This window comes from Agelaius phoeniceus, chromosome 6, assembly GCF_051311805.1.
Source record: "Agelaius phoeniceus isolate bAgePho1 chromosome 6, bAgePho1.hap1, whole genome shotgun sequence".
Taxonomy (NCBI): Eukaryota; Metazoa; Chordata; class Aves; order Passeriformes; family Icteridae; genus Agelaius; species Agelaius phoeniceus.
In genome coordinates, this window is record NC_135270.1 from 895,583 (window position 1) to 921,482 (window position 25,900).

The following is a 25,900-nucleotide window of genomic DNA, read 5'->3' on the forward strand; positions in this document are numbered from 1 at the left end:
TCCCTTTATTGGTACTATTGCATAGATCACCTTGTTGGGATGTATTTTTCCATGCAGAAAAAGAAAAAATACAATATTATGTTTTTTAATGTAAGGAATGCAAGTTTTCCATCTCTTGAGGCTATCTGGAGCATTATTTGGTTTAAAGGAAGCATTATTAGGGTTAGGATTCCCACTTTGAGGCAATTGGCCTGTGTTGATCTAAAGGATTAGGGACTGTAGCATTTTCAAAACCTTTGTCAGAGGTTTCTCCCCCTTGTTTACTTTGTGTCACTGATAGAAATGTATCATTTTTGGAGTTGATATTTGTCATACCAGACTATGTGCATTTAGAAGGGAACACCCGCATTCAGCATCACAACAAAACCTAAACACCAGCAAAGTGGTGACAATCCTTGAAAGGAAATTGTAATTAAGTTTTTAATTATTTATTATTACTTCTATAATCATTTCATGTCTGAACAGTAGCTTATGATAAAACAAATCTCCATCACCTGGAGCCGTGAGGCAAAGGCTTTTCCATTAGTCATCATACTCTGCATAATGAGCAGCATTGCTAATGAGACACAAAACACTTCAAAGTTATTCAATCAGCAGTCTGAATAATGAGATTTTACACAAAAATGTAAATAGTGAGCATGCAACAAAAGCAGTAAGGTGGATTATAGCTTTTTCTTTTAAGCCACCATGAATGGATAGATTGAACGAAAATTAATTACATTTTATAAATAATATAGTGTTCCACAGATTCCTAAGAAAACAGAATAGGCCAGGGCACTTGGTGCTTTAGAAGAATATGAAATTAAATATGAGACATAGCTGCTTTGAATAAGCTTTATTGGAATCTCTAACATTGCCTTTAAATTTTTGTGGGAAACATCTGCAAAATGTTTCTTATAATAAGTCAGAAGATTATTAATACCATATTTGACAATTAGGTCAGACTTAGAGATCGGCCTGTAGTATACATTGATGCAAATTACATTAAAATATATATTCTATAATATAATAGGCATCAAGCCTGTCAGAATTCAAGGGGCATCCAGACAATGCTCCAGTCATGCTGCTTAACTTTAGGTGGTCCTGTGAGGAGCACAGAACTGGACTTGATCCTTCTGTGTCCCTTCCAGTTTGAGATATTCCATGGTAGCAAAATACCACGTCACATAACAGCAACCTGAGAAAGGACAATGGGTGACTGAGAGTTGAACATAATTTTTTCACATGTACAATCATATGGTTTTTAATCCTACTACTTGAGAGAAGCAAAATTAGAGGACAATGTTTCAGTTTTATTTAAAATGCCATGAAAATCAGTATCAGGACTGGTAAAACTAATGGCAGCTTCGTGATAGATATTACTGAAAAATAAAAATTTTTACTGATGGAAACCAGGAACATTTGAGATTTGACTTTGGATGCTTTGGAAGGTCTATGTTGCAGGATCATGCTTTTTTCAGAATAATTCCTGTATTTTTATATGAAAGAAAAAATGTCTTTGATGTAAAATTCTGCAAATGTTCAGGTGGAGCTTTATAAATCAATCAGTAGATTATGATTATGAGCAGTAGCAAACTCAGTTTCAAAGCAGTGTGCTCCCTTTATAATCATGTCAGCAGGGAAAAGCTTTGCTGCTGGCCATCTGCTGTTCAGGCAGGCTGCACTAACCTTCCACCTGCCTGAAAGAATAAAGGTGTTCTTTAGAAAGAGACACCAGAATTGTATTTAAAATTATTATTCAGAGCTGCAAAAAATTGTCAAAGTCGGAACCAGCAATGGATAGAATATAACTTAGAATTACTGAGTTATGTTGCATTGAAGAGAAATATATGATATGGGTCTCAATTTCTTACAAAATCTATTATCCCTTATGGAACAAACAAACAAATGAACAAGCAGACCCAAAATAAAACAAAAAAATTGTCTGAAAAATAGATCAATTTCTAGTGAATGTTTTTTACATTGCTGATTTCACTAATTCTGTTTTAAATATGTAAGCTACTAATTATCTCTGGTTATCAAACCAGATTCAGTGGCTAGGAGATGAAGTCCAATGTATTCAGACTTTAAATGCAAACCATGAAATTTTTACAATTCCCAGTTTGGTGAGAAACAACAAAAATCAATAAATAAATTTCAGTTGTAAGAGACTTATACAGAAGAGACTGGGATTAGGATTTTCAAGTTTATCTGTTAGAAAGGGCAGAAAACTACAAAGGGCAGAAAACTTATTGAGCTTCACTTTTTGCTGCACATAAATATCTGATGGTTTAAATACCACTCCTCCCAAGATTCATTGCTCCCAATGATGAAATGTATTTTTAGCTCAGCAGCACATCTCCTGGTGTGGGATAGGTAGCTGTAAACTGGACCAAGACTTAAAATAATGGCCCTGTCATTTTTAATTGTTCAGGAATAATATGAATCATTGTGAACTCATTTAGTATTAATTTGGTTGTTATAAAATGCTTCTATAGATCCTCTCAACTAATTAGCTTGACCTTCCTTTTGAAGGGTAACCGGTGGCTGTCTGGTGTTCAAGCTTGACTTGGAGCAGAAGGCAGGCTGGGAGCAGATTCCTGAGCCCCAAGTTCAGCCTTTCCAAGTTTCCTTCCCCCCCTTTGACAAGAACTTGGTTGGATAAATGCAACAATGACCTGGTTTGCTGGTTGCATATGAATAATGAGACTTGATGTTCAAAATGAAAAGCTTTTCTGGATCTCCTCTAGCTGTGGATCTCCTTAATTGCTGTGATGTTTGAGGTAGTTCAAACTTCTCCACTCTTCTGGGAGTAATGATGCTTGTGCATCAGCACAGGAATGTTTAATGAAGAGTGTCTGGGATGCAAGCATATGCCTTAACAGCAAGTTTAAAGAGAAAGAAAATAAACTGTATTTAAGATACATTTCTTCAAAAGGGGCAACACCACGCCAAGAGGGAGAGACAAATAATTCCCTGAAAAAACAGTGATTTCATTTGTCCTACATGACTTCAATGAGATCATAACTTTTTTTTTTGAGAAATAGTGATGATTTTGCTAAACTGAGCTTTTAATGCAGAAGCCAGTGACCCATCCTATTGACAGAGATGGATACTGCAAGTGCAATAATTTGATTGCCAGAATATGACACAAAGTAGATAAGGTATTTTATCTTTTTCATCCACTAGATTATGCATTCTCCTTACTTTGGTATTTCTGATATATTTTCTGAGAATCAGTTTTGTCTCATGTAAATGGTTCTCTGGAGAATTTCATAACTAGAGGCAGCAGAAATAAAAAATAAAACCTGTCATTAAGGAAAAAATATTTTGCATTGTTGGCACAAAAATAATCCAAATATGCACATGGCCAGGCAAAGCAGTGGAGCAGTGGTTGAGTTTGTTCAGAAAAATGTCCCGCTGTTCTGTCAAAAGCAGCACATGTATCTCATGTCATTGGGCCAGATGAGCAGTCCAAGCTGTAGACTTGTAGTAAAATACCCAAAGAAGAGGTGCAAGTCTAGGATGTCCTTCCAGGAAATTTTAAATCTATGTGCAAGAAAGAGGAAAATACTGTCTATTTTTTTATTTTTCTAAGGTGATGAGTTAATATTAACTGTTTTCCTGTTTCTGCTGCTGTGCTTCCCCCTTCTGTGCAAATGTGTGCAGAGTTGCTGCTGTTACATAAAGAATGCAAAGCAGTAGTTTATTTTCTTCTTGCAAATTAAATATTCTGTACATTTTTTTTCTGGTGTTTTTTTCCCCTTTCCTGAACATCCTTGTTGCTGTTATTGTAGGCAACATAACCCTGGTTGAAAAGAAATCATCTGTACAGAAACAAGAAGAGTGGATTTGGGAAGAAATTGCTGCAAAGAAGAAATGCTAGACTGATGTTTTCAAAAGAATAAATGCTATTTTTGGCATTTTTGGTAAGTGCACAAGTAATATTCTGCTGTAACCTATTTCCAGAAATCTTTTGCATTGTGTAAGTCACTCCTTTGAATGTCTGTGGCTGGGCAGATCACAATATTGTCAAAAGGTGTTCAAATATGATTATTATTTCAAATGTAATGGATATTTTCTGAGCAAATGAATTCTTGAAAATCAGAGATGTTAAAGATATATGAAGACTGAACCCAGTAACCTGCATTCAGATTTTGATGTTTAGTCAGAAACATGTCATAAGTCAAGAGACATTGTAATTACCAATGGATATTCTTTACCAAGGTGCGATTATTAGTTTAATTTTTAATTTTTTCAACTTTGCTCATTCTTACTTAAAGGAGTTTAAGTCTTTTCATTTTCTTTTTGTAACTAACATTTAATATTCCACATCTGGTTGCCAAAATGGAAAATGTGTATTATTTGCTTACAGTAGAGGTGGGAATTATTCCTTGCCATAGCACTGGTATGAAGTTTGTTTTAAAACATGAAAGATCCATTTTAGATTCCTGAAAAGAGGTATTAAAATTTCTTGTTAGATATTGCTGATTGTGATTGAAAACCACTTCATTGAATTACAGTAGAGGGAGATGAAGGACATCTTGCAGCAATGAAAATGGTTGCAAATTTAATTAAAACATTAAATTATTGTTGGAATAAAGGTCATAATCATAAAACCTAATTGAAGGAAGTACATTAGCATGTACCCTAAGGTATCCTTTCCATTTCCAAATATCTATTACATATTTGACATTTGAAGAGGAAAGAGGTTCCATTTTATCTGGATGGATGAACGGCGATGGGGAGAAGTGTTATACATAATACAGTGTAAGAGCCCCATTTTTCAAAACATCATTTGCTCCTTGCATAGGTGCAACACTCTGATTTTATGTCTCTGACTGAGGAAATTCCCCTTATTTATTGAGCATCATGGACCTGCATAGGGCAGAGGACATCATATCATGTACTTAGACTTTTCCCTGTGGAAAAAGTGGAACTTAACTCCCTTTAAATTTGACAAAGCCTCAGTTACCAGCTGTCACCTTGTTACCTAGGCTGCCTTTGTGAGAGATGTGTTGCTGCCTGGAGAATGGGATGTCTGTGTAACATCATATGAAATGCTTATCAAAGAGAAGTCAGTATTCAAAAAGTTCAACTGGAGATACCTTGTTATAGATGAGGCCCACAGGATTAAAAATGAAAAATCAAAGGTAATTTATTTTACACTAAGCAAGAGATCTGTGTGGGTTATTTAGTTGATGGGGTAGGGACTAGTAATGTTTAAATATATATGTTTGATATTTGGACATGTCTCACTGTCCTTCAGTTATCAGAAATTGTAAGGGAATTCAAGACTACCAACTGACTGCTATTAACTGGAACTCCACTTCAGAACAATTTACATGAACTCTGGGCACTTCTCAACTTCCTTTTGCCAGATGTCTTTAACTCAGCTGAAGTAAGTCTTTTGTTTCTGAATCAAATTAATTTTGCTGGTTTTCCCAATTTGAAAGTAGACCTGGATATGTATAGTTAGTGGTGTCAGTTACTGATAAGTGATAGATTGAGTTGGAAATGTTTGTTATAAAGCTTTTCATAAAATAGGCCAAATAAGGTCATTTGTTCTTTTACTTCCTGGCCATATGAGAGTTGTATTTGTTCACCATTGTGATGCTATTGTACCTTGAAAGGAAGCCTCTTATAAACCAATGATTTTGTTGATACAGGATTTTGATTCGTGATTTGATACCAACAACTGTCTAGGGGATCAAAAACTGGTGGAGCGCCTTCCTATGGTGAGTCCTTTTGCCTTTTATACAAGGGTTACATTTACCTAAGTTAAATCCCAAACAGTTCTTCTAATACTTCTTATGATAGACTATTAGGATGAGAGAGATTATTCCACAACTTTTCAGTCAAGCAAAATTAAGTCCAAGGACACAGAACCATGTCAAAGATCATTTTGACCTAATCTTTGAGTCTTTCAAATAAAGCACATGTATATCCTATGTATAGCAAATAATTTCTCCATAGAGGTTGCTTTTTTTTTTTCAGATTGTCTAACACTAGATCATGTATCTGTGATAGAGAATATCTGCTCTTTGCTTCATCCATTGACCTGATCAGTGTTTCAGTTTCCAAAATGCATTTAATGGTGAACCTCTTTCAGGTGCTACGACCATTCCTTCTCCGTCGCATCAAGGCTGATGTGGAGAAAAGCTTGCCTCCAAAGAAGGAAGTTAAAATTTATGTGGGCCTCAGCAAAATGCAGCGAGAATGGTAATTAATGCATGTGCTTGACTGGGCTGTGGTTCAGGCTCAGAAGGAATGTGCTGTCTGTGACTTGGAGGTTGTGTAGAACTCAATTTATTCTCTCTGGTATACTCCCAGTTTATTCCTGTTTCTTTCTGACACTGCTATGACAGAACCATGCATGTCAGGGAGATTTACCTGATTAAATGAAGAGAAGGGTGAGCTTTAGACAGTATTTGTAGCCTAAAGACTTATGAAAACTTGCTTAACTTCTTGCTTAAAGGAGAGGAGGTTCAGGAGGAACCTTTTTGCTCTGCACGACTCCTGGATGGGAGGGTGCAGCCGAGGGGGTCATCAGCCTCTTCTCCCAGGCAACAGAACAAGAAGAAATGGCCTCAAACTACACCAAGGGAGGTTCAGGTCAAGCATCAGGAGGAATCTCTTAATGGAAAGGGTTGTCAAGCATTGGAATAGACTGCTCAGACAGGTGGTGGATTCACCATCTCTGGAGGTATTGAGGAAACAGCTGGATGTGGCACCCAGTGGATGGTGGTGTTTAGCCTAAGGTTGGAACTGATGATCTCAGAGTTCTCTTGCAACCCAATCGATTCTGTGAGTCTGTGCTACATTTCTGACTTGCCCAGAGGCAAAAGAATGACACCCAAACCATGTCCCATGGCTGCCATGATGCTGAGGGCAGGTTCTGTCTCCCACAGGCTTTTCCTGGCTTACATGTATTCAAACCTTTCCTCCTCCTCCCTCTGCACCAGCAAAAGATGCAGCTTGTAAGTCATCCCCCAGCTTCATTTCAGAGTGAACAGAAGGGTTTTTTTCTTTCCGTGCTGTAGGTATACCCGAATCCTGATGAAGGATATAGATATCCTGAACTCAGCTGGGAAGCTGGACAAGATGAGACTGCTGAACATCCTGATGCAGCTGCGGAAATGCTGCAATCACCCGTACCTCTTTGATGGAGCAGAGCCTGGCCCACCTTACACAACAGACATGCACTTGGTCACTAACAGTGGCAAAATGGTACTTCTAGACAAATTGCTGCCTAAGTTGAAAGAACAAGGTATACATCTCCTTTCTGGGGTTTTGAGAGTTTTTTGGTTCAGTAATATTTTTGTGTATTCTGAGCAAAACCCAGCGGACTTTAGCCAGGATTACTGTTGGTTTCTAGTATGATACCAGCTTGGATCAATAGTCCATTATGGCTTTTTGTGTTGAAGTGTTTTGATTTCTTTTTTTTTCCCACTTTTTCATCGCAGCTAAGTTCACACCATAAAAACATCATTTGATTGGGGCTTTAGATTTTCTTTCATCGTTTTCTTAGCTATCTGAAATATAATTATGTAGTATTTTAGCCACGCCTTTGATTTGCCATGAAGGACCATTTCAGATTCAGAGTCCTCCTACATAGCTCAAGTCAAATCCTGTGTGAAATGTTGGTCTTTCTTGCTGGATGTGATTTTGAACAGTACCTGAGGTTTTTCTGTGTATTCTATAAACACTCAGACATGGGGGAACTCTTGAGTTGTTTTAAAGTTATTTGAGCTTTGAAATGGATTACTGTAAAAGTCACTTGCAACAGAGTTTTTGACACTGGAATAAATTTTTAGCTCACTATTTTTTGAGTATGCTTACAGTAGTAACTTTGCTAAAGAAGTTGGATGTAGGTTTGTGAGTGGGGACACTTTGCAGGAAAACAAAACCACGTCCAAACCTCAACCTTCTGTAGTATAGAAGTAAACTGTACTTTGTATCTAGGTATCATCCAAGCAGCTGTGACTGTATAACTCAAGACTGAAAACCAAGCAATTCAGTGGTTACTGTGCTTTTTTGATCTTGGTTTCTTCCTGATATCAGGTTTATTGATGAGGTGTTGTAATTAATACTGGACTGGTCTCAAATCAAATTAGCATCTTAAACAAGAGAGTTCAGTATTAACCCTTGAGTCCAAAGGACAAAAGGAAGTAGAAACTTTGTTATATCCTGTGTTTTACTTAAATTTCTCCAGTAGACTGGAAATGGCTGAGTGTATATGCATAAAGTACTGAACCTTTTCTTTTTTTTTTTATTTAAGTTGTTCTTGGCAGTAAACTGACAAGTACTTAAGAAGAATTCACTTTATTTCTAGAGATCTTAAATCCAAAACAATCAAATACTTCAAAATTTTATTATTTATACTTGATAATGTTTTTATATTTGTGCTACCATCTTACTCTGCCATGTCTGGGAACTTTTTCTTGAGGAGTACAACACAAAATGAAAAGGAGAAGCCAGCCATTAATTAGACAGTGACATATCAGGGTAAGACAAACGTGTCCTATGGCATGGATGTGCTGTGGCAGCAGCAGCTGCAGCCCTGCATTGTAGTTTGGGTCTGAAATTCAAACGACTTTTCTTCTTAGTACATGGAATTGCCCTCCTTCCTTTTCTGGTAGTGCAGACTTGGAGAGTTTGTTTAATCTTACATTTTGGTGAAAGCATAAGAAACCTTTTTACCCAAACAGGCTCAAGGGTTCTAATCTTCAGGCAGATGACAAGAGTTCTAGATATTTTGGAAGATTACTGTATGTGGAGAAATTACGAATATTGCAGACTGGATGGACAAACTCCTCACAATGAGCGACAGGTATTTACAACTTCAGGGATTGTATTTATGTAAAAATAGTACTTGTAAAACATTTTGTTTAACTGATACATTCTTTTCATTGATTTAGGCTTCCATTAATGCATTCAATGATCCTGACAGCTCAAAATTTGTGTTCATGTTGAGTACACGAGCAGGAGGTCTTGGAATCAATCTGGCTACTGCTGATGTTGTAATTCTCTTTGATTCAGACTGGAATCCACAAGTAGATCTCCAGGCTATGGTAAGATTCCAGATGGAAATTATGGGGTTTTGTTTTTCTTTTTCTCACAGTACTTTGCTAGAAATGTGTACTTCCAAAATAAATTGGTATTTTCCCATTTTAGCACAGGAGCAGGATTTGTAAGACTAATTTTCAGTTCAAGTGCAGCTTCCACTGTGTGGAACCATTAGTCCTCAGTCACATTTGGGTTATACAGTGTTTTATGTAGTGGGAAATGCTGGGTGTGTGCTACACCTCATAGTATTGTTTAATGCAAATAGCCTACTTGAGTAAGTAAAAATGAATTAAATCTAGGTTGTTAATCCCAAAACTATAAAGCTGTTGTGGGGAGTGGAGGTGAATGTGTTTTCACTGTTTTTCCTGCGATCTTGAAAATGAGATAAAGAAAAGTTGAATTAAAGTTTTCAAAAACTGCTTTTATGGTGATGGTAATGATAATACTCATTTTAGTAACTATCCTTAGGGGTTTTTTTAAGTAGATGTGGATGCATCTCCATCCTGGATACATGTCAAGGACATTAGTGACCACCTAAGAAAGCAAAGCTATCTAAAAACTGCCAGTGGATTTTTGGATTTTTGGTTGGTTTTTTTTTGGTTGTTTTTTTTTTTTGACAAATGAGGGCTTTCAGAGAGAAGTCTTGGAAATGTCTTAAATTATTTCAGTTAACCTGTGGGTCTCAAGTACTCTAGCAAAAATCACTTCAAAAGAATGAAGGAACTGGTGTCTAATAGCTCAAATGAGGCAGTACCAGCTACCACTACAGGTGTGTGTTGAGAATACTGATTCTCACAGTGGTTCATGTTTCACTAGTCAGGAGAGGCAGGGTTATTGTATTTTTCTTGAACTATTCATGGCACTACTGAAGGATTTTGAGAAAGGCAGCTTTTGGTCAGCAGAGAGATGATTTCTTCATGCTTTGATTCTACAGAAGGTTGCTTAAGGTCAGAAGCATCCAAATCTTCTCCTCTGTGTGTGATTTAATGAAAAACCCCAAATCCTGCTGTTTTTTAGCTATGACACATAGAGACACACTCACTGTCAGTGTTATTGAAAAAAAAAAACCCCAAACCTGCAATGTAGATAAAAATGTAATATCTTGGGTAGCCATGGATAGCTGTAAACATTTTAGTAACCTGTGCTGTTCTGTTTTGTAAATTTGTGTGCTGTAAATAATGAAAATCTTAAACCTCATTATGTAGTCATGCTGGAAGGCAAGTGCTGACTTTTTTGTTACTGTTTTGGGCAGGATCGAGCGCACAGAATTGGGCAGACCAAGACTGTCCGTGTGTTCAGGTTTATTACAGACAATACCGTGGAGGAAAGGATAGTGGAGCGTGCAGAAATGAAACTGCGCCTGGATTCCATAGTCATCCAGCAAGGCAAGTATTATATGAAGGCACTTCGGATCTAGGATGAAATTCCCTTCTTCTCCCATTGTAAATCATGGTGGAATCAGCCAGTAAGAACCAGTGGGAGTGTTGCTTTTGCCTCATCTGAACTCTGAAGGGAGTTCATGTGCAAAGGCCTCATCCACTTGGAAATTTGTTTTACTGTAGGAGTAGGCATTTCCTCACTAACTTTTTGCTTACCTGCCCGGTGGGATATAGTCATATTTGACTTTTTAAAGCACTCAGTTTCTTCTTTCACTTTAAATTTAAATGAATGCCTTTCCTTTTTCTAATAGACAGAGAAAAGTAAGGTAACCTTAGTTGACTTGCTTGGAATCAGTAATATGTAGTTTGTATGTGGAAATATAAGGGGGAGAAAATCCTGTATTGCTCCTTCCATAACATAAACTCTTCAGTGAGTTGCTATCCTCAAGCATTTTTATCTTTAGGAAGATTGGTGGATCAAAACCTGAATAAACTTGGAAAGGATGAAATGCTGCAAATGATCAGACATGGAGCAACACACGTGTTTGCTTCAAAGGATAGTGAGATTACAGATGAAGATATTGATCACATTTTGGAAAGAGGGGCAAAGAAGGTGAGAAGGTTTGTAAAGGGGAAGCTCACCTGTAGATTTGAATGTGATGGCAAGATAGTGAGTCTCTGGATGATAACTTGGTTCCAAGCTGGAGAGAAAAGGGGTTTTTGCTGTAGAGGGTTTTTGTGTTACTCAATCGTGTCTGTTTTTTCTGATGTTGTCAATAAGATGTTTTATAGTCAAGTACCTTCTAGAATGGCTCCTCTTCTTTCTGGCAATGGGATGTTTTAAAATGAAGTACCTTTCAGAGTGGCTCCTTTCTGGAATGAGGTGTTTAATAATGACGTGCCTTCCAAAATGGCTCCCGTTCTATCTGGGAATGAGATGTTAAATAATGAAGTACCATCCAAATGGCTACTATTCTTTTCTGTATCCCCTGTCCAAGACTGCGGAAATGAATGAAAAACTTTCAAAGATGGGTGAAAGCTCCCTTAGGAATTTTACTATGGATACTGAATCTAGCGTGTATAATTTTGAAGGGGAAGACTACAGAGAAAAACAGAAGGTAATGTTTTAAGTTTCTTTTGGAGGAATGCCCTGAATTGCATGTTTTAGTCATACTTATTTAAGAGGTATTGGGTAAAATACAGTGTCATCTATGAAAATAGTTTAAATAACACTTATAACACTTATAATGAAGTAGATGTAGATCTAATTTTACATAAAACTTGTAGCTGGTCTCATGATCTTGCAAGACTTAATTTTTGGTTTTGGGGGTGATGGGTTTTGTTTTTATAGTTGGCATTTACAGAGTGGATTGAACCCCCTAAAAGAGAAAGAAAAGCCAATTATGCTGTGGATGCTTACTTCAGAGAGGCTCTTCGAGTCAGTGAACCAAAAGCACCCAAGGTGAGTTGACTAATCAAAAGAAATAAAGTTTTTCAATATGTATGGTAAATGGCTGAAGCTCTAAGCAACAAATAGGTCTTGAGTCATAAAAACTGCTCTGTTCACTTTTATAAAGTGGAGGGACTATCTAAATTTAGAAAAAATTTCCAAAAGACTTGAGACAAACTTCTGTGAGAAAAAATAAGAACAGTATGAAACTTGTAAGACGTTAGGGAGGCTAAGATCAAGTTTTTTCTAGTTCTTATTTAAGCAGCTGTAAATTTTCCTGTGGAAGATTAATGCTTTAAACACGTGTGACTTTTTCACCAGCCACCTCCTCCCAAAAGACCTCTCTTCCCCTTCTCTCACTGCTCTTTTACTTTTAGAATTCTTTGTGGTGGTTGGTGTGTCTTGCATGGTGTGACTTTTTTCCCCCCAAGTTAAGACAGTGCATTTTTGTAACAATAATGCTTTTTGTTTGCTCATAAACTTAAATTACTTCTTACAAGCAAGCAGATTCTGGATGTGAAAGGGAGCAAATGCAAGCTTTGTGTTTCAGGCTCCACGGCCTCCAAAACAGCCAAATGTACAGGACTTCCAGTTCTTTCCTCCTCGCCTGTTTGAACTGTTGGAAAAAGAGATTCTCTACGACAGGAAAACAATTGGTTTACAAGGTAACTGAAGAATTTCCTTGACCAGAGGGCTGGAGCACCTCTCTTAGGAGGAAAGGCTGAGAGTTGGGATTGTTCAGTCTGGAGAAGCAAAGGCTCTGGAGCAACCAAATTGCAGCCTTTCAGTACCTAGAGGGGGCTTGCAGGAAAGCTGAAAAGGGACTTTTTACAAGGGAGCAGCTTTAAACTGACAGAGGGCAGTTTTGGGTTGGATATTGGAAGGAAATTCTTCACTGTGAGTGTGGTGAGGCACTGGCACAATTTGCCCAGAGAAGCTGTGGATGACCCACATTCCACTTGCTTGGAAGTGTTCAAGGCCACGTTGGACGAGCCTTTGAGCATCCTTGTCTAAGCAGAAGGTGGCCCTGCCCATAGCAGGGGCTTGGAAAAGAGGTGATCTTTAAGGTCCAGTCCCTTCTGTGTTATTCTCTAAATTCTTGCAATGGAACAGTTTAATGCAACAGTAGGAGAATAAGTACTTTTCCAGCCTTTCACAGTAATTTAAATGAAATAAAATCATGTTCAGCTGTCGAAGCTATTAGGTTATATTAACAAAAAGGTGACAATTAGTAATTATCTGTGAAAAATTAATTCAGTTTTATAAAGTGCAAAACCTTTCAGGTACCTCGTAATCCTGATCTCCCAAATGCAGCCCAAGCACAAAAGGAAGAGCAGCTTAAGATTGATGAGGCTGAACCTCTTAATGATGAAGAACTAGAAGAAAAAGAGAAACTTCTAACCCAGGTATTGTCGGTTCTTCAGTGAGACTGAAATCAGCCAAAGCTTGTTTTGTGTTTCACAGCATTATGGGAGCATTTCTTGGTCACTGATCGGCATGTGCCGTAGTTAACACATCTGCACAGTTTGGTTCAGACTGAAAAGAGTTTCCAGCATTAGGTTTGTCATAGGCCTATGTCATAGGATATCTTTGAGGAATGTGCACCAAGGATTCTCCTGAATCCTAGTCTGGCATTCACTATAGACTGTGATGTCTTTCCATGAAACCTTGCAGAATGGCTGCAGAGCTGGGTGTGCTGCATTCCACATGATTTAATGCACATATTCTGCCTCAGTTTCACACCCTTATGGAAGTGAATCCTGGGGTCTGAACAGTCAGTTTTCCTAAACCACATCTGGTAGTGGATAGTTCCCCTCACTAAAAGAGGGTGTGAGCTGAATAAGTATATAATTAGGAAGCCTGTATATTTAAATAATTTAAAACCAGGTGAATGCTTGATATGCCTTATTTGGATATTTTATTTACACGTTGTATTTTGGCAGGGGATCGGAATTACAGGACAGGATTTCTTGCTTGCGTAGTAATGAGCTGGAACAGCTCACTGTGGAGACACCAGAATCACAGAGGTCAGGAATCAGTACAGTCCAGTAAGCTGTGGCTAAATCACAACATGGCTGGCAGAACTTGCTACTTCCCACTACTTGTAAAAGCTACTGGTAATATGAAATGAACCTACTTTAGCTCATGACTTCAGCAGTGCTACTTGTGTCTCTGCTGAAAATCACCATCACAAGGTGGCTTTAGTCCTTCTGAGGGAGAGTGACCGTGCAGTGGTCACTGCAATGATGCAATGGCTGAGGGTGTCTGTGAGGCACTTGGGGGGCCTTTTTGACAAAACAAAAGCCATTACACTACTTTCACTTGAGCAATTTTTTTTTCTTAGAAAGTAATCCCACAGAGAGACTATTAGGAGGAGGGATTAATTTTTCAGCTGAAAACTTACCAGAAATTACTAGGTAAATAAAGAACTAGTGCTAGTCATTTTGCAGTATTTAAATAGAGAGACTACAGTGACTGCAGTATAAAAAGAGTTCTACTAAATTAAACTGCAGAGAAAGAAAAGGTTTAACACTGTGGAATGATGGAAGTGTTACAGGCAATTTCAAGAAACCAGTTGAATCAAATTTGGAGATGGACAAATCCTGAACCTCTGTGCAATGTTTCCTCTTGATTGCTGTATAGGGCTTCACTAACTGGAATAAGAGAGATTTCAACCAGTTCCTCAAAGCCAATGAGAAGTGGGGCCGTGATGACATTGAAAATATAGCACGAGAAGTCGAAGGAAAAACCCCAGAGGAAGTCATTGAGTATTCAGGTAACTTAATTCTGTACTCAGCTCTGAGAGTATCTAACTCTGCTTGGCTCATTTGAACTGCCTAAGAACATGGTAACATCCTACTGCTGAGAATTTCTTACACTGCTGTTCTAAGATTTTTGGGGTAGAATTATATGATGTATTTTGGATCTGCTGCTCTGTCTTTTACCATCATTACTGCCTGCACAACTAAGGCTGTACTAAAATGCACACCTAAACTCCTGCTGAGCCACTTCACTGTATCCTGAATCTAACTGGGTAGCACTGTCTTCAGTTCTTGTTAATTTTTGCAAAGGGAAATGCTAAGAAACACTGCTTAGCTGAAGAGATTTCCCTTTTCCTTGTATTCATTAATGAGAAGTTAACCTTTACCTCCTCCTCGAGAGCAGAACTCAGTAAATACATCACGATTGAACCTACAGCCACCACTGGTAACCTGAGTCTTAACCTCGCATTAGAAGAGATTTTTTTCCACTGTAGTGTAGCTGCAAAGTCCTGGCACTACATTTCTAAAGGTATAGAGCAAGTTGAAAATGTGCAAAAATCTTGTACAAAAACCCCTTATTTAAACACCTAATGGTCTTTCAGGCACTTGCTTGTCTTCAGGCACTCAGTTGCCCTCTTGCTTCTATTGATAAAACTGTATTCTGTTACATCTGTTTTCATTTGAAGAAGCTTTGTTTCCTTTGAGGAGACTGACACACAAAAGTCTTACTGGCCTGTATTGTACCTCACTTAAACTGAAGATTCCTATATCTACCCTCTTCAAAACAGCATTTGTACTACTGCAGCACATGGTAGCTGGAAGGGAAGGTTTCTTACCAGCTCAAGGCATGTCTGTTGTTACACAGCAGTAAGCTCTGGTAAAAGGAAGGAACAGCTAACATCCTTTTTTTAAGGTTAAACCTCTGACTTTTACAATGCATGATAAGATACTAAGAAGTTGTTCTTTTCTTAGCTGTGTTCTGGGAAAGATGCAATGAACTCCAAGACATAGAGAAGATCATGGCTCAGATTGAAAGAGGAGAAGCTAGAATTCAGAGACGAATCAGCATAAAAAAGGCTCTCGATACAAAGGTGGGTTTGCTCAGTTTCTTTTTTTTTTTCCTGGTGCCAGTGAGGGGAGATGCATGACCCCTGTCTGACCAGTGCTGCTGATGTATGAAGACATCTTGGGCATGACATTGGTCTCTTTGCATAACACTCAGCAATTTCTTCCTATGGCTTTTCCATCCCATGGAAGTGCTGTGATGACACCCTTAGCTATGGTCTACCCTGGTGTTTGTAACAGTCTTCTGTATTACAGCACACAGTTCAGAGCGCTGTGTAACTCCACATAGTACAGGCCTTGGGGAGGAGCACAGTTCCTTCTGGACACGTGGAACTGAAATTAAGAGAGAGAGAGAGAAATGGAGAGAGGGGGATGGAGAGAGGGAGAAATGGGGGAGATAAAGGGATGGAGAGGGATAGAGAGAGGGAGAGAGAGAAATGGAGGAAGAGAAGGGAGAGAGGTAGGTGGGTAGAGCAATAGGGGAGAGAGAAACATAGGAAAACAGGTGGAGAGAATTGGAGTAAAGTAGAAACAGGTAGAGATGGCAGAAGACAGAGGGAGTTAGAAACATCAGATTAGAGAGCACTTAAAAAAGACTGATCCAACAGTCTTGGGGAAGGATGGGAGATAGACCTTTTAACATTTCTGCTTTTGTCTCTTTCTGTGGTGCATCATATCCATCCCTTCCATAGCTGAACCAGTGGGTCTGGACTTTCTGACAGGAATTCAACAGAAAGCTTTTTCAATCTTTTGTCCCCCTAGAAGCAGCCCAAGTTTTTGGGGCAGTCCATCTCAAAACATTTCTGTAAAATTTCCTTTTGGTTCTTGATGCTGCTCAGGGCCATCAGACTGACACAAAACCCCCTCAGTCATGTCCCCAGCCCCGGTGGAACGGCCGAGCTCTCTGAACTCCAGCCTTGCACTGTCCCACCGTAATTACATTGCAATTGTAGATAGAATTGTGGCAGGTTCTAGGCCACTGGCTCGGAATCCTCCTGAATCCTCAGGGCTGACCACGGCATTTGTCTGTACTTTCCTGTCCCTGGGGCTGATCACTCCGTGCTTCCCAAGGGACGGAGCACTCGCTCTGCACGGCTCCTTAGAGCTGAGGGTGCCTGCCCACACTGAGAGATGGGTGAGTGAGCGACGCCGTAATGTTCAGGTTGGTTCGGCTTATCTAGTTCGGTCGGGCTTATCTAGTTCGGTTGGGCTGAACGCGGTTCCGTCGCGTTCCGTTCAGTTCACCTCAGCTAAACTCGGATGGATTCGGCAAATCGCGGCCAGAGTTGGCCGTTCGGGTAGGCTCGGCTGTTGTCGGCTGCTGTCGGCCACACTCGGCTGTTGTCGGCTCCACTCGGCCGCACTCGGCTGTTGTCGGCTTCACTCGGCCGCACTCGGCTGTTGTCGGCTCCACTCGGCCACACTCGGCTGTTGTCGGCTCCACTCGGCCACACTCGGCTGTTGTCGGCTCCACTCGGCCACACTCGGCTCTTCGGCCCTACCTGACTCTGCTCCGCGCTGCAATGGCGGCCGCTGGCAGGGCCCCGCTCCCCGGCCTGAGCCCCGGGAGGGGACAGAGCGCTGGGACAGCCGCCGCAGCCCGGCTCACCCTGTCCCTGCCCGGCCCCGCGTCCCCCGGAGCGCGCCCTGCAGCGCAGAACGCGGCCTTTGGGCCAGGAGCGGGGACAATGCCCTCGGCTCGGCAGCAGCGCCGGGAGGCAGCGGGCGGTGCCCTCAGGTGAGCGGCCGGAGGGGAGGGAGCTGGGCCGGGGGCACCGGGGCCGGGGGCACCCACAGGGGGCCGGGGCTGCTTTGGGCGCTGCTGCGTGGGACCCGCTGCGGGTGGCACGGCTCTGTCCCGGGCCTTGCGGCTCTCTGGGATCGTGTGCCGTGGAATGAAGGTGGGGCTCGTCCCAGCTGCGGGAACAGCGTTTTCTTGGGTGAGAAACAGAGTTCACTCTCTAGAATTTTTACACGTTTGTTAAGGGATAAAAGGCAGCACTGGGGTGCTTGGCTGTTTGCCAGGAGCACCCGGTTCCCTTAAACCGTGTTCTCTAGATTCTGTTCCATTGCAGTGGGGTGTGCATATTCATTAGAGTTTATACATATTCCAAGAGTCCTTTTCAGTTTAGATGTTCTTTTGCTTGGTTGGAACCTTCGCGCCATCTTGTGGATTCAACCGATATACTTTATTTCTTCCTGTGGTGCCATCCTGTTTTATTTTCAGTCCCTCGTTATTTGATAACGAGGGTCAGTAAATTTTTCCTTTTTTTTTCAGTGCTCTGGTTTCTGTTTCTGTTATCTTGTGTTTCAGATAAGATTGTCCCCAGCTGTGGGAAATCACCTCATTATCTGAGACCATTTTCTGAGTTCCTTACGTGTAAAAGCATTTGAACATTTCACAGTCTCTATTATAGTATTACAGTCTAAACTAGTGTCTGTTACAGTGCTGTTTATGAAAGCTGTGCAGTGCATACACGAACTGACAGATTATCCTTGATCCAGAGCAGTAGTTACAGACTGTCCCCTCTTGGGAGTTTTGTGCTCAATAACACCGTGCCAGAGCTCAGACATAAATGGCAAGGGCAAGAACTGCATTTGTTCTGTTCCATTCTGGGCTGGGCTGAGCTCTGTTTGCCGGGAAGCAGCGGGATGGGTGTCCCTGTGCCCACCCCCCTGGGTCCCAGAGAGAAGCTGCTCCTGTGGCTGCAGCTGAGGGGCACTGGGAAACCTGAACGGTCCTGATGGAAACCGATGCCAAACCGGGTTTGGTTGGGTTTGGGACTTGCCATTTTCCCCTGATGCGTGGGTTTTGCCTTAGGAAACAGGAACTGGGCACCAGGACATTTTGTTAGCCTAGAAGGGAGGAGTTGGTTTGTATTTATTTCCTGAGGCACCTGGATCGATTTGGGTCTCAGTTGGCACCCGAGAGCCTCCTCTGTGTCCTGGGTGGGGTGGTGGCTACCAAAGGGGTAAAAGGTGGAGCAGGAGGGTGGGTGGAGAGGAGAGCAGTGGCTCTGTGGGGATTTGCATCTGGAAAGGGCCCTCAGTTTCCTGGCGGGAGTCCTGGAATCAGAGCTGAGAGTCGCTGAGCAGTGAGGATCGTGCAGCTGCAGCGCGGAGAGTGCAGAGGCTGCAGTGGGCGTTGTCTGCTCGCTCTCCTGATGTCCCATCTCTAATGCTGGGCTGGCACCCAGGCACCTCCCAGGGCTGCACAGCCTCAGGGCAGGGGTGGTTTGTAAATGTTTTAAATGCTGCAGCAGCTCCCTCAGGCTGGATGAGTGTGAGGATATCCAGCTCTGCCTTCGGGCTTGGAGCACGGCAAGGGTGCAGGGCTCACGGTCAGTCTTGTTTAAACACTTGTAATAGCAAAACATTTTAAAGCAGAGACTGTGAGGCAATAACAAAGGCGAGTCTGTGGCAAGGATAGGTCCGGGCTGTCTTTATTAAAGATCCACACTGCTGGATGTTGTGTCAGAGCCCTCTGGGGACAGAAGGTGTCCCCAGAGCTTCATGAAGCCCTTGTTTCCTGCTGGCAGGGCAGGGGGTGAGCCCAGCCTCGGGGGCTGTGTGGCTCCTCCTGCCTGGAGCAGGGACAGCCCGTGGGGCTGAGCCCCAGAGGTTCAGTTGCTGGAGCAGGTGGGGATCTCTTTGTGCCTGGGAATTGTCGCTGCTGCGTTCCTGTCCCAGCTGCAGGGTTCCCTCAGAGCCCGTGCCCTGCAGCAGCACTGGGAGCTCCTGGGCTGGGCAGGGAGTAGCTCTGGCCTGGGGCTCTCAGTGCCATCAGTGCCCATGGAAAGCCAGCTGGGTTTGTTCTGCTGCCATCAGCCTCTCTGCTGTGCCAGCCTCGGTGCCAGGGCACAGAGCTGTGGGAAGGCTCCATCCCATCTGTGCCAAGCGCTGCCAGCGCTTCCAGCAGCGCTGCTGGGGCACCAAGGGCTGCCTTTGGAGCCTGGCTGGCACAGAGGGTGACACACTCTGCCCTGCAGCACCCAGCTGCATCCCACAGCTGCACAGTTCAGCCAGCAGGGAGCAGAGTCAGCTCTGGGCCCAAACCAGGCTTTGTCCCCCAGAGAGCCCCTGAGCTTCCTGAGGCAGCACACAGATGTGCCCTGGCCTTTGGGGCTCGTGGTGAGGGCTGCCAGGGGATTGTGATAAGGCTGAGCTGGAGCTTTCTTAGAAAAGCCATCAGCTGTAAGGAGAATCTCTGGCAAACAGGTGGCTGGGGCACTGGCTGGGAGCAGGTCCTGGCCTTTTCTCTTCTTTTCTTTAAGCTGTTCTTAAGAGGAGCCCAAAACTGCAAAATGGAAAGGAAGGGGGCTGTGGGGGTGAAAGTTGCTTTGCATTTTTTGAAGTGTTGCTGTGGATTTTGGTGTGTCAAGTGGCACTACCAAAACAGCATTGGAATAACCAAACTTCAGGACTCTGCGCTTAATTCCTTGAATGTGTTTGTGTGGGTGCAGGAAATGCCAAATCCCAGAGCAATTCCATGTCTGTAACTTCAAGTGCAACATCTTTAAAAGCAAGTGCTCAGTGTGGGCTTTCCATGTGGGTGCAAATGGCCCAAGGCCTTTCTTGTGTCCCAAAAGCAAAAACCCTTTCCCTGGGAGGTTTTGGAGGGGATTCTCTTTGGGATTTCTTGTGGTGCAGCATCCCGGGTGTCCCTTCCTTTGTGCCAAGTCCAATGGGAAAGGATGGAATGGCTGCCACGTGGGCTCTGGGATAAAAATGGTTCTGTTCAAATGAGGCAGAGAATGCAAGATGAAAAATGAGCATCCTTTCATTGTCTGAAATAGTCAGGAATAAAAGTGCTGGCAAAGGACACGTTTGTGTTTGAATTGGTGTCACCTCTCCTGGGTAAAACCCCATAGTGAGCCAGCAGAGCAGAGCTAGGAGAGCTGGGATCCTTGGACTTCCACAGTGGACTTAATTTTCTTTTCTCCTCTCTTTCAGGGCAGGAAAAATCATCCAACTCCTCCCATGTTTGCCCGAAGCTTTGGTGTTGGAGCAGCCAAAGGCAAGAGGCTTCAGCAGCAGGGCTCTGCGCTGGAGGGCTCTGGTCCTGCCCACGCTGTGGGGTGAGTCAGAGGGACACAGGGCTCCCCTTTTCCTCTCTGCTGGCATGAGCTGCCATGGCAATGCCATTGCTGCCAGCCCAGCCCCAGCTGTGCCTGCTGGAGAAGGGCAGAGGTGCAGAGGCAGTGCCAGAGTTCCCTGGGGCTGCTGGAGCTGTGGTGCTGGCTGTGCCCTGAGGGCAGCTTGGGCATTGTCTGTGCAGCCCAGGGCTGCTCTGGGCCTTCCTTGGGGAGCTCTCAGTGCATGCCCAGCTCTGCCAGGGCTGGCAGCCGCTGCAGGGCTGGGTGACAGCCTCTGCTGGGGCTGGGGGCAGGCACGGCCCTGGCACAGGGGCAGGGGCAGGGCTGGCAGCATTTGGGAGCCGTGGGAGCAGAGTGAGGGGTGGTGCTGGGCACAGGGGTCAGCCTGTGCTCGTGTCAGCACAGCCCTGCAGGGCCCTGGCATCTGGGAGCAGCTCCAGCTCTCCTGGGGCCCAGGGATGGGCTCTGAGGGACTGGCTTTGCCTGTGCCTTTCCAGGGCAGCAGGAACAAGGGCAATGTGGTGCCAGAGCTGGGGCCCATCAGGCTGTATTTCCCTCTGGGAAAGCAGAACAGACTCTGGGCTGAGCTGAGTTTCCTGCAAGGGCTCAGAATCCAGGGAAAAGGGAGTTCAGGAATTGCATCTGCTGCTGGGAACATTGCCTTAGGCTTGCTCAGTTTGTGTCTGTGAGCAGTGGGCTCTGGGCTGGAGAGGTGCTGTTGGCAGCAAAAGATGGAGTCCATGCTCTGCAGGGATGTGCAGGGAAGGACTGAGTGGGAGGGAAGGGCAGTATTTAGAAATGAGATCAGCATTTCTCCCAGAATTGGGCTGCAGCAGTGATGGGGGTGGTTGGCTTTGCTCTGGGCCTTGTTATTCCTTGTGCAATTTGCAAATTCTGCTGCATGATTTCCTGTCCAGTATCTTTCTAACAAAAACTGACAGAAATTGAGGTTTAGGAGTAGAGCTGAGGTCCATTCACTGCACAATCTTGCCAAGGCTGGAGGACTGGGATGATGGCTGCTCTCAGCAAAGGTCACTTCTCAATGCTGTGTCAGATTTGCCTCAGTGCTGGGCAGGAAAGGTGAGGGTTTGGATCAGGAATTGTGCAAACAAGGCCTGGGTGTGGTTGATTTGTTTTGTTTTTCAGTGAGCCAGGGCTGGCACAGGGAATGGTGCAGGTGCTGCTCTGGCACCAGAGCTGCTGCCCTTTGGAGCCATGTTCAAGGTGTGACCATAGAACACTTTGGGGGCTGTTTTCAGCACTCTGGGTTTCAGAACTGCTGTCCCCAGCCCGTTGCCAGCCCTGGGACATCTGCTCTGCTTCCAGGCTGTCCTTGCTGGAGCAGCCTGGTCCCTGCCGTGCCCAAGCCCTGAGACACAGAGGGAGCCCTGTGCCCAGGGGCCTTTGGCACCTTGTCAGGAAGGTGGCAGCAGCCCCGGGAGCAGGCTGGAGGTGAGAACTGGGTGTTGGGAGCTGAGGAGTGCTCATCTGGGCTGGGGGGAAGGGGCAGGAGTTGCCATGCCCCTGGAGCTTTCCTGCTGGCATGGGGCAGCACAGGGAGCAGCATTCATTGTGCCCCTCCCACGGGCAGTGCTGGCCTGGGTGTCTGTGCTGTGCCACCAGAGCGTGGCACTTGGCTGCTGTCACTGCTGTCACTGCCAGCCCAGCTGGGGGCTGTGCCCTCCTGCCAGCCCCAGCCAGGAGCTCCAGGGGTGCCTCTGGGCCCTGCTGGGAGCGTTTGCTGGGAATGTGCCCCATCCCTGGGAGCGTCCCTTTGTCCCTGGGCTGCCAGCCAGAGCTTTGGGCTGCTCAGGCTCAGGCTGGGATTGCCAAAGGCACCGAGAGGGAGCAGCACAGGGAGGGTGCTCAGAGAGGGGCTGGCAGAGCCCAGCTGGCAGGCTGGGCTGGCTGCTGCAGGTGGGGCTGTGTGCACTGCAGGCAGGGAATGTCCCCTTCCCTCAGCAGCCCTGCAGATCCCAAGGGCTCCCAGAGCAGGATTTTATTCCTTACCTCCCTTTGTGGAGATTGATTCTCCACATTGCCATGAGCAATTCTTGGATTTCTCTAGGAGCAAACCTCCCAGCAGAGCCAGATTGCAGCGGAGGCCAGAGCTGTGTTTGGAGCAGGGAGTGCTGAGAGCTGCGTCTGCCTGTGCTGCCCCAGCCTGAGCACAGGCACAGGGAACAGCCTGGGCAAAGGGATTGGGGCAGTGGCTGATGCCCAGGGAGAAGAACACAAACCCACAGCCCTTCAGCCTGACAGTCCCCTCCACCCAGAGCTCAGCACACATCCTCACAGGGAAGCCCAGCAGCTGAAGGGAAAAAAAACCCACAGAAGAAAAAGGTGATTTATTGTGCTGTAAAGTTCTTTCAAGTTGTTATTAAAGCTCAACCAACATTTGCTCTTGATTTTGGTTGGGTGAATAACGAGCAGTGGGCACAGGTGATGCCATTCATGTGGCTGAAAACCTGGTGTGATCTAGAGGGGATCCAAGAACTGTTTGTGTAGGGCAATGGAATGTGAGGGGATGTCAGGGGCAGTGAGGTGGCATTTTGGAGGGAATTGCTGAGGTCATTGAAGGGAGACCAGCAGACAATTTCCCTGGGAAATCCCAGGCCCCTCGGGCCCACAGCCAGGACTCTCCAGGGCTGAGGGGGCAGCACTGGAGACTCCCTGTGGCCTCCTTCCTTGGCAGCAGCCAGCAGGGAAGGGAGAAGAGGATCCCTGTGGGATGAGACTGCAGAGAGCGAGCAGAGGAGCAGCCTCGGGCTGGAGAAAGGCCAAGGGACCAACACGGTGGCACCAGGGCACCTGTGAGGAACAGAATGGACACTTGGAGGCCACATGGAGGTGAGGAGTGCATGGTTTGGGCAAAATGTCAGTGAATCTCCAGAGAGATAAGGAGGGGATATTTAGGAGGGAAACGCTGAGGTGAGGAGTTCACCCAGCCTGGCACAAGGTGTGTTTGCACAGGCTGGGGCCAGAGGTGGGGGTCAACCCAAAGCCAGCCCTGCTCAGCCTCTAAATCCCAGGATAAGATGTACAGGCTGCCCACTGAGGGATTAAAAATACATAAAACTGAAACCAAGAGCATTCATGAGATTCTTGGGAATCCCATTAACTTGTTGGCAGAGCTCTTGACACAGTTTGGAGCTTTGATGCCAAGAATGCATTTCTTTATTTGGATTATTCACTGTGTGGGATAGGGGGTTTGTTTGGATTTTAAAGCCCTCATGGTGGCCCTGACACTGCTCAGGAGCTGGTAGAGAAGCAGAGTCAGAGCTCCTGGCAGGCACAGGGTGTTTTCCCCCATAGTGGATTGTGGAGCAATTGTCTGGGACCCGGATTGTCCCTCTGGGTGATGCCACTTGCTGTGGTTTGTATCATTCCATCCATTTAATTCCCAAAACTTCTCAGCCCAGGGGTTGGAGCTGACAGGGCAGGACAAAGATTGTTCTCTGTGTGGTGCCCAGATTTGGGGTTCCCTGTCAGCTGTGCCAGTTCTGATGAATTCTACCCATAGCCCCAAATTCCCTGCTCCATTCCCGCTGCAGTAACCTCCCAGTGCCCCATGGAGTGTGGGCATTCCCATGCAGAGCTGCTGCCTTGGACAGCAGCTGTGTCAGGAGCCAGCAGAGCTTCCAAGGAAGCTCAGCAGCACAGGGCCAAGGCCAGGGTTCTATTCCATAGAAGTGGCTGTTGAGAACCCTCAGCCCAGTGGTGTCCCTGGGCTCACTGGCCAGAGCTGCCTGGAATGGAGCCCATTTCACCCCCCTGAGCTCCAGGATGGAGAAGATCCAGTGGATGGTTTAGAGCAGGAGAAGGCAGTGGCCAGATGTGCTCCCAGCCTGAGCTGAGGCAGCCCCTGTGCCCAGGGGGGGACATCTCTCCCTGCAGAAGCTCAGCTCCTTTCAGAGCCTCAGCAGGGGCCTCTACAAATTCTTTTCTCTCAGGAAAGGGATGCACAGCTTTGTCTTCAGCACACCTCCTGTGGCACCTACCTGGGAAAGCTTTCCATCACTTCTGCACTTCCAGCTGGATCCCTGGAAAACTCTGAACTCCATCCCACTGATTTTCAGGTACTTCTGAGGGCTGCTGCCTGGGATTGAACATCTGTGGGGGAAGATGGCCTTGGCTTTGATGCTGCTGATGGCCGATGGCCTCAGGCTGGGGAGGAGGGAAGGGATTTGGGGTGGCTGGGCCACAGCTGGCAGCTGTGTGGGAGCTCTGAGCCAGGAGTTGCTGCTGAGCCCCTCTGCAAAGGGCCCGTGCCTCCATTCCCAGCAATGCCAGCTGCTCCTTGGGGTCCTGCTGGGCTGCTGGTGGTCTCTGTCCGGGCTGAAGCATTTCCAGGGGCCTGCTCAGAGCAGCCCCTGGCCCAGGAGCCACGGTGCAGGCACAGCTCCTCCCCTGCAGATGCCAAAGACACGAGGTGCTGCTGCCTTTCAGGAGCTCCTGGCCTCCTCCTGCCCTGCGCTCCCAGCCAGCTGGGACACAGCCAGGGAACACCAAGGAGCATGGCTGGCAGCCAGCAGGAGACACCGAGGCCCCTGGGCCAGAAAAACAGCCCTGGCCTCAGCAGCCAGCATGGTTTGGAGCTGGCAACACTCACCTGCAGGCAACGCCCCCCGGCACTCTCCAGAAGAGCTTTGGCCATGGAGCAAGGTAACCCTCAGGGCTTGTCTTGTTGGCTTCTTCCTGGGGAAACAAAGGGACATTGTGGGAGCACATTTACAGCTGCTGGGGAAATCCTGGCAAGGGCAGAACAATCAGGGCTATGGGGAAGAGTTTTGTGCTGCCATGTTGAGTGCCAGCCAGTTCTGCCCCACAGCCATTGCAGGGGCTGCTGTGCAAAGCAGCAGTAGCAGAAGGGAAGGAGCTGCATTTGCAGAGGAGTTCTCTTAGTGGCAGCAGTCATTGCCATCCCACACAGGGCCTTTGGAACAGCCCTGGGATTGGCCCAGGTGTTTGGAGCAGGGTGCTGAGAAGGCCAAAATTCTGGGTTTGATGCACAGCTGGGCCAGTCACTTCTCAGCATTTGACTTGATGATTCTCACGGCTCTGGAAATAAAGAACAAATCGTTTGCACTGGTTTTTTAA

General features: G+C 45.0%; 2 protein-coding genes and 1 long non-coding RNA gene across 3 annotated transcripts; all 3 read left to right on the forward strand.

Moving 5' to 3' along the window:
- Positions 1-4,939: 4,939 nt before the first annotated feature.
- On the forward strand, positions 4,940-5,682 carry LOC143694275 (uncharacterized). The gene is made up of 3 exons (XR_013182623.1): positions 4,940-5,132; positions 5,249-5,380; positions 5,649-5,682. It is a non-coding gene; the product is annotated as an uncharacterized LOC143694275 (long non-coding RNA).
- Positions 5,683-7,813: 2,131 nt separating this feature from the next.
- LOC143694243 (SWI/SNF-related matrix-associated actin-dependent regulator of chromatin subfamily A member 5-like) lies at positions 7,814-16,824 on the forward strand. Its single transcript, XM_077179416.1, has 11 exons — positions 7,814-7,853; positions 8,493-8,812; positions 8,901-9,053; positions 10,301-10,437; positions 10,896-11,040; positions 11,426-11,545; positions 11,779-11,889; positions 12,428-12,534; positions 13,154-13,283; positions 14,521-14,653; positions 15,612-16,824. Exons 1-11 carry the CDS (start codon positions 7,814-7,816, stop codon positions 15,785-15,787), a joined length of 1,572 nt encoding a protein of 523 aa, XP_077035531.1. The 3' UTR covers positions 15,788-16,824.
- Positions 16,576-25,900, forward strand: LOC143694244 (uncharacterized). Its single transcript, XM_077179417.1, has 3 exons — positions 16,576-17,442; positions 20,658-20,782; positions 24,754-25,900. Exons 1-3 carry the CDS (start codon positions 16,576-16,578, stop codon positions 24,887-24,889), a joined length of 1,128 nt encoding a protein of 375 aa, XP_077035532.1. The 3' UTR covers positions 24,890-25,900.